The sequence below is a fragment of the Silene latifolia genome, chromosome 9, assembly GCF_048544455.1.
Source record: "Silene latifolia isolate original U9 population chromosome 9, ASM4854445v1, whole genome shotgun sequence".
Classification (NCBI taxonomy): Eukaryota; Viridiplantae; Streptophyta; class Magnoliopsida; order Caryophyllales; family Caryophyllaceae; genus Silene; species Silene latifolia.
The window spans coordinates 49,420,253-49,434,620 of NC_133534.1; the positions used below are offsets into that span (position 1 = coordinate 49,420,253).

Here is a 14,368-nt window from a genome sequence, read left to right on the forward strand (position 1 = left end):
CCGTGACACCATGCACAACCAACTTTTATTTTTTTTATACTATAAACTTATGACTTGTGAAGTCAGTAAATGAGTAATTTGATAATTTGTTTTCTTTTTATTGAAAACGGGTTTGCGGATCGGATCTGAATCTGAGTGGTGAGATCTAGATCCAGATCCGCTTTATAAGTAATGGATCTATATCCGATCCATATCCAACGGGTCCTAAAAATTAGGATCCATATCCGATCCATGCAGGTCAGATCCTGCAGATCTGGAGCGGATCCTGAATCCATTACCATCCCTACTGGTACCACAATTAAATTAGCCTAAAGCCATACTCAAACTATCCCGATCATGGTTGATCATGTGTATATGAAAGGTTGAGATTGGGTCACTTACAGACCATCCCCTAATTCCAGTTGGGCATGGAGGAGGATCTGCAAAATCAAGGATTTGTTCCTAAATGCTTATACAGGTAACAAATGGTTGAGCGGTGACAATAGCTATACCTCTAATGCTGGCTATTCCTGGCTAGCTGGTTTAAAACCAAAGGTGCCTTAGAGTAAACTGTTGCGGCATGAACTCATTGTGCCTAAACATGCTTTTTATCTGTGGATCATTATTCAAGATAGGCTTCAGACCGGAAACAGACTCAACAAGATTGGTATCTAACCTGATTTGAGCTGCTGCACATGTGGAACATGCGTTGAAACCATGGATCACCTATATTGGCAATGCCCGTATAGTACACTTACGCTCAAATTGTTGAGGGAATGGCTTGCTATTGATATACCTATGACTAAGCAATGACAATGGTGTCCAAGGATGAGAAGAAGATCAACAATGCAATAGAGAGTGGTGGTTGCTTGTGTAGCTGGCCTGATGTATCTGATCTGGCAAATGAGGAATGATGCTAGGATTTATGGGATACTGAACACCCCTGGCGGTGTTATCCAACAACTGAAGAATTGCATGAGAAGCCGCATTAAGGTGCAAAGCTAAACAGCCTATGTAAACAAAAGACCATAATTGGTTATGTAAACGAGGGTTACTTTAACTGATTTTTTTTTAAAACTTGTTCTAATGCATTGTATTCCTTTTTAATGAATGTAATTATGGGTATGCTAATAATTAGATAATAACTATTGTATTGGTTATTGGTTGGAATGAAAGTGTAACACCCACATCTAGTCATCTACCAAAGTGTCTTATCAAGATCTACTTTAGTAAATGGGAGCGCTACCATCTCAGTTGAACGAGGTAAATTATATTCAATGGACCATAATAGAACGTTATTAAACGTACAAGCAGTTTAACTAACTCAAACTGAAAACCAAACCAAAACTGTTTACAAAACTGAAAAGAAACCAAACTGAAAATAAACCAAAAGTAAACAAAGTGAAAAAAATGTGTCAAGGGAGTATTTCTAATTTACCGTACGATCCTGTTCTTTCGGACCGAAACTGATATGATCTGAACTGAACTTATAGAATCTGAACTAAACTTATATGATCTGAATTGAACTGAACTGAACTTATAGGATCTGAAGTGAACTTAAATTAAGGCCCTGTTCTTTTGGACTTAATTTCAATTCTAATAAGTTCAGTTCAGTTAAGTTCATATTAGTTTATTTCAACATTAATATTATTATTCTTATTTTATATTCTTATTGATATCATTATTATTATATTAATTTATTTACGATTGTAATTATTATTATTATTATTATTATATTATTATTATTATTATATTATTATATTATTTTTATGTTTATTTAAAAATTAATTTGTATTTTTTATATTATTATATTTATATTTAATATATTTATTTATTTATTATTGTATTATATTTATTATTTTATTAATATATTCATTATTATTAATATTATTCATAACATATTTATTATTATTATTATTATTATTATTATTATTATTATTAATATTATTAATCACATATTTATTAATATTATTATTATATTTAATATTATTATATAAGTTTTTATATTAGACCTATTATTATTTATATTATTATTTATATTATATTATTATATTATTATTTATTTTTTAGTTATTATTATTAATATATTATATTATCATTAATAATGTTATCATTTATATTATTAATATATTATTATTATTACTATATTTATTATTATATTACTATTTTATTTTTTATACTCCCTCTTATTCACTATTTTCTTCCCTATTTCCTTAAACGGTTTATTCAGGTTTTCTTCCCCTTTCTTATTTTGGAAATTTTTACTCTTATTTTATTCATCCCTCTCTCCTATTACTAAACCTCACACCAACTTTTACTCTTATTTTATTCATCCCTCTCTCCTATCACCAAACCCCACTTAACTCACAATTCCTTATTTAATTCCTAATTATTCATTCCTCTCTCCAATTCACAAACCCCACCATCTTCCTTTATTTATTCTTTAATCATCTCCTAAAATCTTGTGCCCACATCAAAGGGGAAGAAAACTCCAAATAGGAAGGAGTATATCTTATTACTATTATTATTATATTATATTAATATATTATTATTATTATTATTATTATTAATGAATAATATTATTATAATATTTATTATTATTATTGGTATTATTGTTATTATAAGATTTATTATTATTATTATTATTATTATTATTATTCGCATTATTGTTATTATTATTAGTAGTATAATCTTTTTATTATTATTTCAGTTCAGATAAATTCAGTTCAGTTCAGTTCAGCTCCACTAAGTTCAGTTCAGTTCAGCTCCATTAAGTTCAGTCCAGTTCATACAATTTCAGTCCAAAAGACAGGGCTTTGTATAAGATCTGAACTGAACTTATAGGATCTAAAGTGAACTGAACTGGACTTATAGGATCTAAACTGAAGTTATAGGATCTGAACTGAACTAAAATGATAGGATCTGAATTGAACTGAACTTGTATGATCTAAACTGAATTTATAAGATCTAAACTGAACTGGATTTATACGATTTGAAGTAATCTTAAATTAAGTAAGTTTAAGTCCATAATAAGAGGCCTTAATCAATCCGGTACGTTTTTCTTAAGACCATTGCTTTTGGTCTGAAATAAGACGGGTAACATGTCATTATTTTACAATAAAATGTTGTTATTTTTTTATAACATGTTACAATTATTGTTCACATCATTTTCAGGGTAAAAAATGACACCTCTAGTCATAACATTTTGTAAATTAATTGGTTACATTTTCTTAAAAAATGGCAACATTTTATCCGCCTGACAAATAAGACCAAAAATATCCATCTAAACAAGAATGTGTGTAATCAATCACATTGGCAGTTCAATATTAACGGCTAAGCAAAATCAGAATTTGTTTCTTGTTCTAATTTGATCACCTGACATTTCTGCCGGAAGATATTTCTGGTGTGCCCCATGCCTCTTATGTCTTTTTGTCCGTAGTGTCCTATATTTTTTTCGGAATTACTTTTTCACATACGAACTTTACTCTTTCACATACGATTTTTCATTAACTTTCCACAACATACCCTTTTCCTAAACCTAGACAAATTAAGTTTTATACATACATTTTCTCCTTAAATCGAATCTAATTATTCTAAAAATTTGAATAATGAACTATAATTTCTCAATTAATGAAGTAGTTTTGTTATATAGCAATTATAAATTGAAAAAATTAGGGTTTTTAATTGTTCAGCCATTATCTAATTAACAATGCTGTAGATACATTTTTGAGTCTTGTCAATGCAATACACTCTCGGTACTGCTACACTTTTGATGAGTCTTCATAGTCAATGTTGTACACATTATGTACGGACAATCAAATGCCGCAAATGAGTCATCGATTTTTTCTTTTTATTGAAATCTTAGAGTACGGGGAAGGGGAATGATGGAGAGGGAGAGGAAGTGTGCGGGGCGGGGGGAGGCCGACGTTGGACGGCGGGCGAAGTCAATCAGTGTGAGGGTGTCGGCGACAATATTGGCGAAGGGAGATGAAAGAAGGGATGAGTGATGAAAAAAATGACAAGGGTAATATGATAAAAGACGTATGTGAAAGAGTAAAATTCGTATGTGAAAAAGTACGTCCCAATTTTTTTAATCAATTAGTTTCACTATCGACGGATATATCCATTTAAAATAAAAGACGGGTCAAATATGTTTAAAGTGGTGACATTTTTGGACCCACTCTGCAACTTGTTGCTTGTCTTATGCTTAAAGTGGGTGGATATTTGACCCGTCTACAACTATAGACGGATATCTTCCGTCTATAATGAGAAATTGTGTTTTTTAATAAATATATAAATATTTCCATTTAGAAATGCCTTTAACATAGATATTTGTACATACTTTAGGATGAATATATTACTCCATTTGTGTTATAAATAATTTTTAGAATACAAAAATTATACGATTTAAAATATAATTAGATGATAAAAATAAAAATACTTGTTTCAAGTTAATAACAACGTAATAAGCACTCTTATGTATTAATTACAAATAAAATTAGAATAGGAATTTGAACCTGCGACATAGTGAAAAATACTGTAAAGTAGAATATATTTATAAAACAGTTAAAACAGTAAAAAATAAAATATATTTCAAAAACTAATAAAACATATACTTACTAACATTGTTGTTAAACTCCCGATCCGGATCGTAGGATCTTACGATTCTACGATCCAAAAAATGGTGACCGATCCTAATCTCAGGTAGAATCTTAATTTTGTAGGATCTTATGTTCAAGGTGTCTCAAATTTGTTTAAAGTAGAATCTTACCCCGATCCTACGATCCCATTGGTGTCAGAATCCCGATTCGATCCTATAATTCTACGATCCAAAAATGATTAATGATCGATCCCGGATCCTACGATTCTATCATGTTTGTAGAATCTTAGATCCTATCAATTTGATATTTTCTAGAGGTAGGATCATAATACGATTCTACGATCTTACGATCCTACGATTCGACTCCATAGTAACATATTCAAATATATTTTTATATAATGACATCGTAAAATCTAAATTTCATGTAAGTTGTAGAAACATGTTCATGAAATGATACTAAACTCATTAACTATCGACATTTTCTGTATAAATAAGTGTTTTGATCTTCAATTATATATTTTTACCAAATAAAAAACTATATTTAGTGAATTTGTAGAATCTTACAATTCTACGATCCGATTCTACCGATTCGATCCTACCCTCCTTATCGATTCAAAGTAGAATCCCGATCCTAACAACATTGTACGATCCTACGATTATACGACTCGATCCTACACTATTAACATATCAATTTGTTCAGTTACCAGAATTTTATATTTGACTCTTAAGATAAAAATTACTATAAACGTGAATAATTTATGGGTACATGCTAAGATAATGGTGTTTTGAGATTTAAACACGAGATCTTAACATATTTTGATGACAGAGTTATGTATTTTAGTTAATTTGTAGGATCTTACGATTTTACGATTCGATCCTACGATTCGATCCTAGTAAGCTCATCGATCCAAAGTAGGATCTTGATCCTAACAACATTGCTTACTGATATAAACAAAATCTCAACTTAATCAAATACCCGAATTATATATTTTTATAAATATTACCGATAAAAATGGTTTATAGTTTATTCTCTTCTTTAAGACGGTCTTATCCTAAGACCATAAAGCGTTAATATCTCTTAATAGGAATAGAAAATAACCATTTATTAATAAAATATTATAAGTAATGTTCTAACAAAGAAAATAATGATAAGATTTTATTAGGAAATACTTACATTTTATGGTGGATATGGAATAAGAATTTATCTACCCAATACTCCTTGCATTTTGAAAAACAATTAGTCTCATTGTAGACGAGTATATCTGTTTACAGATGTAGACAGATCAAATATGTTATCACTTTCATACTCCCTCTATCCCGGTCATTTGTTGTCCTTTTTCATTTTGGGGTGTCTCAGTCATTTGTTGTCCTTTCTATTTTAAGAATAAATTTGATGAGTAATTTGATCATTCACACTCAATTCATTCAACTTGTCATTTAGTAATTGACCCTTTACCCCTTTTCTTGGTCTTTGTGCCAAAATCAAATGACAACAAATGACCAGGACGGAGGGAGTATAAGACAACTCCCAGTTGTTATTTGCCCGTTTACAAATTTAGACCGATAGTGTTGTCCGTCTAAAGTTAGATTTTGTGTTTGAAAAAATCCTTTTCTGCTGAGGGTTTGGTGTTTCGTTACCTTTCCATTCATTTTGATAGGACTATATAAGCATCAAATATTCTCCACCAACCCAATAGTGTATTCTTTTGTTGAGGAAAGCAAAGGCTTACTCAGCCACCTTATCACAATCTCTTCTTCCCCCATTTCCTCTCCTTTCCCAATTTCATTCATCGATTTCCTTCTTCATTTTGCTGCAAAGTTTCATTCTTTGAAGTTACAAGAAGGGAGAGATGGAGGCTGTTCTACAAACAAGAGGGCTTCTATCTCTACCTTCAAACCCCAAATTAAGGCTCTTCAAACCACCTCAAACTACCACCAGCAGCAGCACCATTCTTAAACCTAGAATTATTTCCACAAATTCCCTCAAACCCAAACCCCTTCATTCCCTTTCCATTTCCTCAAATGGGTTCCAAAATTTTCATCCAATTTCATCCGATTTTGGTTCAAAGTTGAGAAATTTACCCATTTGTAAAGCTGAAGCAGCTGCTGCTGCTTCTGCAGGAGGTGATGGGCAACCTTCATTTGGTGAAAAAGCCGAAACCGCAAAGTTTTTGGGGATTGAACTAACAACCCTTAAGAAAATTATTCCTCTTGGATTAATGTTCTTTTGTATCCTTTTTAATTACACAATTCTAAGGGATACAAAAGATGTATTGGTTGTAACAGCAAAAGGGTCAAGTGCTGAAATTATACCATTTTTGAAAACATGGGTTAATTTACCTATGGCTGTTGGTTTCATGGTGTTGTACACCAAATTAGCTGATGTTTTACCCACCAAAGCTTTGTTTTATACTGTCATTTTACCGTTTATCGCGTTTTTCGGTGCATTCGGGTTTGTTTTGTATCCAATGAGTAATTATTTTCACCCAACTGCTCTTGCTGATCAGCTACTTGCTACTCTTGGACCAAGGTTTCTTGGTCCTCTTGCTATTTTGAGGATCTGGAGTTTCTGTTTGTTTTATGTCATGGCTGAACTTTGGGGCAGTGTTGTCATTTCTGTCCTCTTTTGGGGTTTTGCTAATCAGGTCTTTATCTCCTTCCTTTTTAACATTAATTACAGTATTTGGATTTTAATCTGCCTTATTCTGTGGACCTTGATCATTCTGTTGGTATCAATTTTGCGGCAAATTTGTGCTTTTTCTTTGTTTGTGAAGTTTAATGATTGATGGGATAAGTCAATTTGCTCTCATAACTATCACAAGGTCTCATTTTCGTCTGAAGGTTTCAGATGGGCCATATGTGACCCATTTGTAGCCAAATGTGACCACTTTTTGACAAAAAGTTACCCGAATAGCAAACACTAGTTACAACATTTTGTCATTAAATAGTCACATAAGGCCGTCTAAAGGTCCTTCAGACGAAATAGTCCGTCTGAAATGAAAATTAGTGCAGAACTATATGGCCTTTTTGGTGTTTAACCAATAAAAAGGCCGTCTCACACAGTTAAACTGTCTTATTCTATATTTTATGAAGTCAAATTGCTTTCATTATTTTGATGCCTTTGAGAATGGTTGGACAAATCATAGGCTGCCTTTGAGAATGAACCGATGAGAGTAACAACAGTGATTCCATTTATTTTGCTGGCTATTGTTGACTATTTTGTTAATGCTGTAATTAAATTTTGTATTCCTCTTTGGAACGAAGTTCTCTAATGTATGGAGTATTGTCTAATCAAACTTGTTATACATGTCTTGTGCCAATTAACTGTGATTAGATTCGAGTATTCGGTTTTTTTGTGTGTGTTACTAGCCAAGTTGAGTTCACAGCTCGAACATATCTATTCAAAAAGCTTCTCTAAGTAAGAAATCATTATATGTTACGGAGTATGTTTTTTTAACGGTCAAAGGAACAATTAGAGATACTATAATGAAATAGAGGGGAAATTTTAACCCGCGACCTATGTGCATAGTCACTTCTTGTTAAGCACTGGGCTAAAACATCTTCGGTCATCATCACAAGTGGTTGTTTATTGTGTACCAACAGTGTAAAATAATTTATCTTCAAATTGTGCGAGATTTTAATAAGGATAATTGTCATTTGCAGATTACCACAATCGATGAGGCTAAGCGATTCTATCCTCTGTTTGGACTAGGAGCTAATGTTGCCCTCATTTTCTCTGGACGAACAGTGAAGTACTTTTCCCAAATGAGACAAAACCTCGGACCTGGGGTTGATGGTTGGGCCCTTTCTCTGAAGGGAATGATGAGTATTGTGGTTCTTATGGGACTTGCTATTTGTTTTCTGTATTGGTGGGTGAACGCTTATGTTCCACTTCCTACCCGAAGCAGCAGCAAGAAAAAGAAGGTAAAAAACTTCACCTGTGAACAATTCATTTTCTTGCTGAACTAGAATTGACTTTTGTGATTGCTTCTCTATTTGTGATATTAACAACTCTCCTATAACGACGTCTTATAGCATGAGATGGACCCAATTGAAGAGTAGTCTCAAACTCTCACATGCTAAAAATGGTAACATGGACAATACCTGTAGTTATGTAACAAAATATTATTTGAAACACCTCTTGTTTATATGACAACAAATTAAAGTCGTGAATTACCCCCAGCTTAAGTTGTCTAAACAAAAATGTATGTTATACATTTGGTGATGTCTTTAATTGGGCTTAGTGTTTACAGAATTACAGGCTTGGCCACACTGATGAGACCTCCGTATACATCAATTTATATTCTGATATTTTTCTATTCTTATTTTAAAATCATGTGTTTGTGTTGCTTATGATTTGTGGCTAATTGTTTCATGTGTGCTATATATCATGCAATGTAAGTAGATTTCGCTGCTTGAATTCAGTGAATATTAGGCTAATATTTACACTGATAGAAATAATAGTAATCTTTAGGATTAACTCTAATGGTCTAATGTGTCAATACTATGCATTCTCTCTACAGGAAAAGGTCAAGATGGGGACAATGGAGAGCATAAAGTTCTTAGTTTCCCAACGGTATATCAGGGATCTTGCAACTGTGGTCGTTGCATATGGTATAAGTATTAACCTGGTTGAAGTTACCTGGAAATCAAAACTCAAAGCCCAGGTAAGCCCTCGCTTACATTTTTAGTGAAAGTTTGGTTTTTTGGTAAATTAGTAAATCTGCTGGGTAATGAATATCTGAATCTTTATAATGCAGTTCCCAAGCCCAAATGATTACTCTTCTTTCATGGGCGATTTCTCTACGGCAACTGGGATAGCAACCTTCACGATGATGCTTCTAAGCCAGTTCATATTCGATAAGTTTGGTTGGGGAGTTGCAGCAGCAATTACCCCTACTGTTCTTCTCCTTTCAGGAGTTGGGTTCTTTTCATTGATTTTGTTTGGCGGGCCCATTGCACCAACGCTTGCAAGTTTTGGAGTTACTCCTCTTTTAGCAGCTGTCTATGTAGGTGCCTTGCAGAATATCTTCAGCAAGAGTGCTAAGTACAGTTTGTTTGATCCTTGCAAAGAAATGGCATATATTCCATTGGACGAAGACACTAAGGTTTGTGCTCTCGCAATATCTTAACCTATGAAGAGCCTTTTGTCTATTGTGTTTGTTAATTTGTACTCATTCCGTCTCAATCATTTGTTTACCTTTTGTATTTACTGCGAGAAGTATTATATAATAAAAATGTAAACAAATGATTGAGACGGAGGGAGTATAATTCTATCAGAAGGAATACTTGAGGGGTTTTTAGAAATTAAAGATGAAATGAATGACAATATAACTTCTGCCCTTTGATGGAGATAAGATAATTTAAAGGTAGATTTTGTCTAATCTTGACCATGCAAGACCGTTGTGGTTTCAGATCATTTGAACAATCCAGTGTTAGGGATGTCAATTTCACCCGCATCCATCAAAATCTGATCCACCCGATCCTAAAAGATGGATGAAAACCCGACTTAAATGGATGATGGATGGATGACGGATGAAACGGATGACGGATGGGTTGGATGAAGAAATTTCACCCGCCATCCATCCATCACCCGATTATATTACTTTTTATTTAATGTTTTTTACAAATAACACATTATTAAGATATAAAAATTCAAATTGTCATATTTTTATACTCTCAATATAACTATTTTGTGAACCTACCCACTAGAAAGTTAAACTAAAATAATAAGCTAACTTTATTTTTATAGAGAATAAAAAATCATCATTTTTTTTTAACTTGAAACATATAAATACACAACACCCGTTTATCACCCGATCCACCCGTTTCATCCGTGGATGATGGATGGATGGATGATGGATGATATGTTTCACGGATGACGGACGGGTTGGATGAGATTTTAAAAGGACGGATGGATGACGGATGAGGCTTCACCCGACCCGAACCCGATCCATTGACATTCCTCTCAATACAAGGAAAATAAAAAATAAAGTCCTGTGGGTTGCTTACTTCCTAGGAATTGGGATTCAAACTTGGTGTCCGTCATTTTCGTCTGATCTCATTTTCTCTATATATATTGCTTTATAGTTCATTCTTTTCATAACCATGCAAAATGATGATCCAAAAATCTTTAGTTACTTATAATTATTGGTCTCTTGTAAGACCTTTGTTCGGTGTATGAGGGTCTTGTAGTAATTCGTTCACTTCATTTAACCTCCATGCTCCCTAATTCCCCACCAAAATACGAAGTACTCTCTTGGTTACTTTGATTCCTTCCATAGAGATCTTTAGAAACAAAATTTGAAAAATATTAGGTACAATAGAACCGGTTTTCCTTTTATCTTTCTAAATCTTACTTTTGGCTTGAGTAAATTTATTTTCCCCCCCATCAAGTAGCATGTCAAAACAGTAACTTAGAAGATATCAAAGAAATACAAGGAGTAATATTAATAATATTAGTCGAGCAATTCAGCCTGTCGCTGGTTATGTGCCGAAGCTATATGTTTCAAGATATTCTCCATATCTCTTCCTAATTCTTCATGTTGCCAAACGAAATTTACAACACCATGTCAAACACTTGTGCAGATCAAGGGAAAGGCAGCAATTGATGTTGTTTGCAACCCACTTGGAAAATCGGGAGGAGCTTTGATTCAACAATTCATGATTTTAACCTTCGGCTCACTTGCAAACTCAACCCCTTATCTCGGAGGAATACTGCTCCTGATAGTGACAGCATGGCTCGCAGCTGCTCGATCTTTAGACAAACAATTCACTGCATTGCGCACGGAGGAAGAGCTCGAGAAAGAGATGGAGAGAGCGTCTGTTAAGATCCCGATTGTCCCTGAGAATGGTACCCTCAATGGCGGGGCCACATTGAACCCGACACTCGGTGACTCGCCAAACAGTTCATCAGAGAGGCTCAAATCCCAGTAAAAGGTTGATTTGTATCGTAGGATTTTGAATGTGGAATCTATAATAAAACTATCAGCTGGAAAGCTGAGACGCCTGAGGTGCTTTGTAGTTTGTATGTTTCATTGTTCTTTAGTTATATAGATTAGACCACAAGATAGCTTAGTTTGTATGATTAACTTCATCCAGATAACGTTTCTGGATTACACAGGTGAACGCCGGAGAAGCATGTGTAACCTGATTATTTTACTTAAAGACAAATTCTATTATTTTTATTGTGTTTCTTTTTTTCCCCTTGACATTAGTTGTGTCAGATGGTGAAAATTGGTCGACCCCAAATTGTTTTGGACACCGGCTTTGTTGTGGTTGATGTAGTTTTCTAGTCGCTTATTCGCGTGGGGTTTTTGCTGGAGTCAACCGCCATTGGAGCAATGGTTATGCTTGGGTGCGTGTTTCTTAGGAATGAGATGGTTGAATCATTTGTATGATTGTTTAAGGTCTTCAAGGAATCAATGCCGTAGCTAACGACCATATTTACAAACAAGACCAAGTAATCTCAAGTCCCAACTATAATTTGCAAGGTAGGATAAACACAAATTCTCAAGCATAAAACAAGTAACAAGTTGCATGATAAGCCCAAAAATGTCACAACTTTAAGCATATTTGACCCGTCTTTCACTGCTATAGTGAGACTAATTGGATAACACAAACTATTAGACCTGTTGATGACAGAATCTTACATTATGATGTTACTTCACCGATATATTAGAAGTGTTGTTTGTTCTTATTCTAACTTTTTCAGTAGTCGAAGATTTCGAAGAGTAGAAGAAGGAAATACATGTTGAATGTACCTTTAATGGTGTTTAGTGTCCAGGAACTAGCGGGTTAAAAGAGGTATTTAGATAATGATACTATTTCCATTTTGCCTAAAACCTTAAAAAAGATCTACTAAAAGGAATTGCGCACCTAAGCGCTCTATTTACAACAAAAAAGAAAGATATCACCTCAAGGACTACCTTAACTTCAATTGAATGATCAAATTATTCAAAACAATCTTTTCAATATAGAAAAGTTGTCCTAAAATTAAATAGATAAGTGAATAAATGATCATGGTGGAGGAATTACATTAGTTATACTTGATTTAATCTTTTTACTAGATTTGTGAGTGTTACTTACGATGCTTTGTGAGTGTTTTACTTACACAAGACCAAAGAAACGTGCTCGGTTAATAGTAGCCCCTAACAACGTTCTTTCATGCCGCTCAAGACTTTTATCCAATTTTTACTGTGTCGTTGAAAACTTTCTTAAACAAACATGCATTTGAACAAAAGTAAAAAGTCGATTTAAATTGACCACAGTGGGAGTCGAACCCACGACCTTTTGATCCGAAGTCAAACGCGCTAATCCACTGCGCTATGCGGCCTTCTTGCCTTTATTGCTTTCAGGTATAATTTAATTGCCACGAACACCTGAATAGCTCAACAGCACACAAATTATAGTAGTGCTTGGTAGGGTTGAACAAAATATACGATACGGTTTTAAAACACGGATATAATATGGCATATAATTTTTAATTAAGATAGTGTTTGAAAATACAGAATTGATTTCATTTTTATGATTTCAATTGTAGAAATTGAAATGTTTGAATTCAATTCTAAATCCAATTCCAAAATTGCGTTTGGGAAACCCGTGGAATTGGAATTGAATTTGGGTGAGACGGATATGGGTCGAGACCATTGGATGTTTTATATTTGAAAAAACTAAATATTGTCTCGAAAAATATTTCCTATCGGAAAAAATATCATAAATAAAAATATTGTGACGAAATTTGCGTCACAAAATAAAACGTAAGAAGTCATGGAATTGAAATGACTAGTATATGGTAGGTATTTGAGAACCCCAAATTTTAACTAGCTTGGAATTGATAAGGAATTGAGTCAATTCCAATTCCAATTCCAAATTCTAGGAGTTCCCAAACACTTGAAATGTCTCAATTACGGAATTCAATTCCAATTCAAAGTTCTCAAACATACCCTAAACAAATTTCTGTACTCGCTCCTATTCACCATATTGTTCCCTACTTTCTTATTCGGTTATTCAAGTTTTTTTACCTATTTCCTTATTTGGACATATAATATTCATAAATTGACATAACTACTCCTCCTCATTTACCCTATCCAACTGGACAAAGCACCCATCCATGCCCTCTCGTTCGTTTCCCTGCCTACCTTCCACCGCCATGCCACCACCCACCTCACACCACCGACACCATCACCGATTTAAGCACCACTACCGCGCACCACCACACATCTGACCTTCTACAACACCATAATCCTTAACAAAACGACATGTATGATTTCCTCTCATCCATATTTTCCTCAAATCACAAAATCCAGCAAACCCTAAATAGCAAAATCAATGATTTGGGTAAACAAAATCTAGACCGTCCCTTCTTCGTTTCTCCTTCACCAACTTCCAAGTTCCAACCATCAAATCACCATGGATCGAGACCGTCACCTTCTTCGTTCCTCCTTCACCAGAACTCCACCATCTTCAAAACCCTTGCTGCAGCCGAACTCCCTCCGCCACCGTCTCATCGCACCACTGCACCACGACGGAGCGTCTAATCTCACCATTACCTCCATAACAACCCGATCTATATTTTTTTCATGCTTGGAGTTGGATTGGTGGGTTGTCGTATTCGGGTGAAATTGCTAGTGTATGGAAATAGGATGCAAGAGACATGAGGTGCTTCTGTGTGGGTAGCGGCGGATTGATGGTGGTTTGGACTAAGTTCCTATTTACTAGGGTAATTGTGGCAAGGGGATGTCAAGTGTGGAGCAAGTGGGGTGGGGTTATATGAGGGTAGTTAGGTAA

General features: G+C 34.1%; 1 protein-coding gene and 1 non-coding gene across 2 annotated transcripts; one reads left to right on the top strand and one right to left on the bottom strand.

The window, feature by feature from the left end:
* Positions 1-6,204: 6,204 nt before the first annotated feature.
* LOC141599734 (plastidic ATP/ADP-transporter-like) lies at positions 6,205-11,766 on the top strand. The gene is made up of 5 exons (XM_074419844.1): positions 6,205-7,224; positions 8,243-8,503; positions 9,103-9,246; positions 9,340-9,687; positions 11,168-11,766. Exons 1-5 carry the CDS (start codon positions 6,430-6,432, stop codon positions 11,513-11,515), a joined length of 1,896 nt encoding a protein of 631 aa, XP_074275945.1. The 5' UTR covers positions 6,205-6,429; the 3' UTR covers positions 11,516-11,766.
* Positions 11,767-12,840: 1,074 nt separating this feature from the next.
* On the bottom strand, positions 12,841-12,914 carry TRNAR-UCG (transfer RNA arginine (anticodon UCG)). The gene has a single exon. It is a non-coding gene; the product is annotated as a tRNA-Arg (tRNA).
* Between the last annotated feature and the right edge of the window lie 1,454 nt (positions 12,915-14,368).

What these genes read in the sequence shown, in the direction of transcription:
- LOC141599734 (XM_074419844.1), top strand. Translation starts at nt 6,430, where the DNA reads ATGGAGGCTGTTCTACAAACAAGAGGGCTTCTATCTCTACCTTCAAAC. An exon ending in AATCAAAACTCAAAGCCCAG is followed by an intron (nt 9,247 to 9,339) that starts GTAAGCCCTCGC and finishes TTTATAATGCAG; the next exon opens with TTCCCAAGCCCAAATGATTA. An exon ending in CATTGGACGAAGACACTAAG is followed by an intron (nt 9,688 to 11,167) that starts GTTTGTGCTCTC and finishes ACACTTGTGCAG; the next exon opens with ATCAAGGGAAAGGCAGCAAT.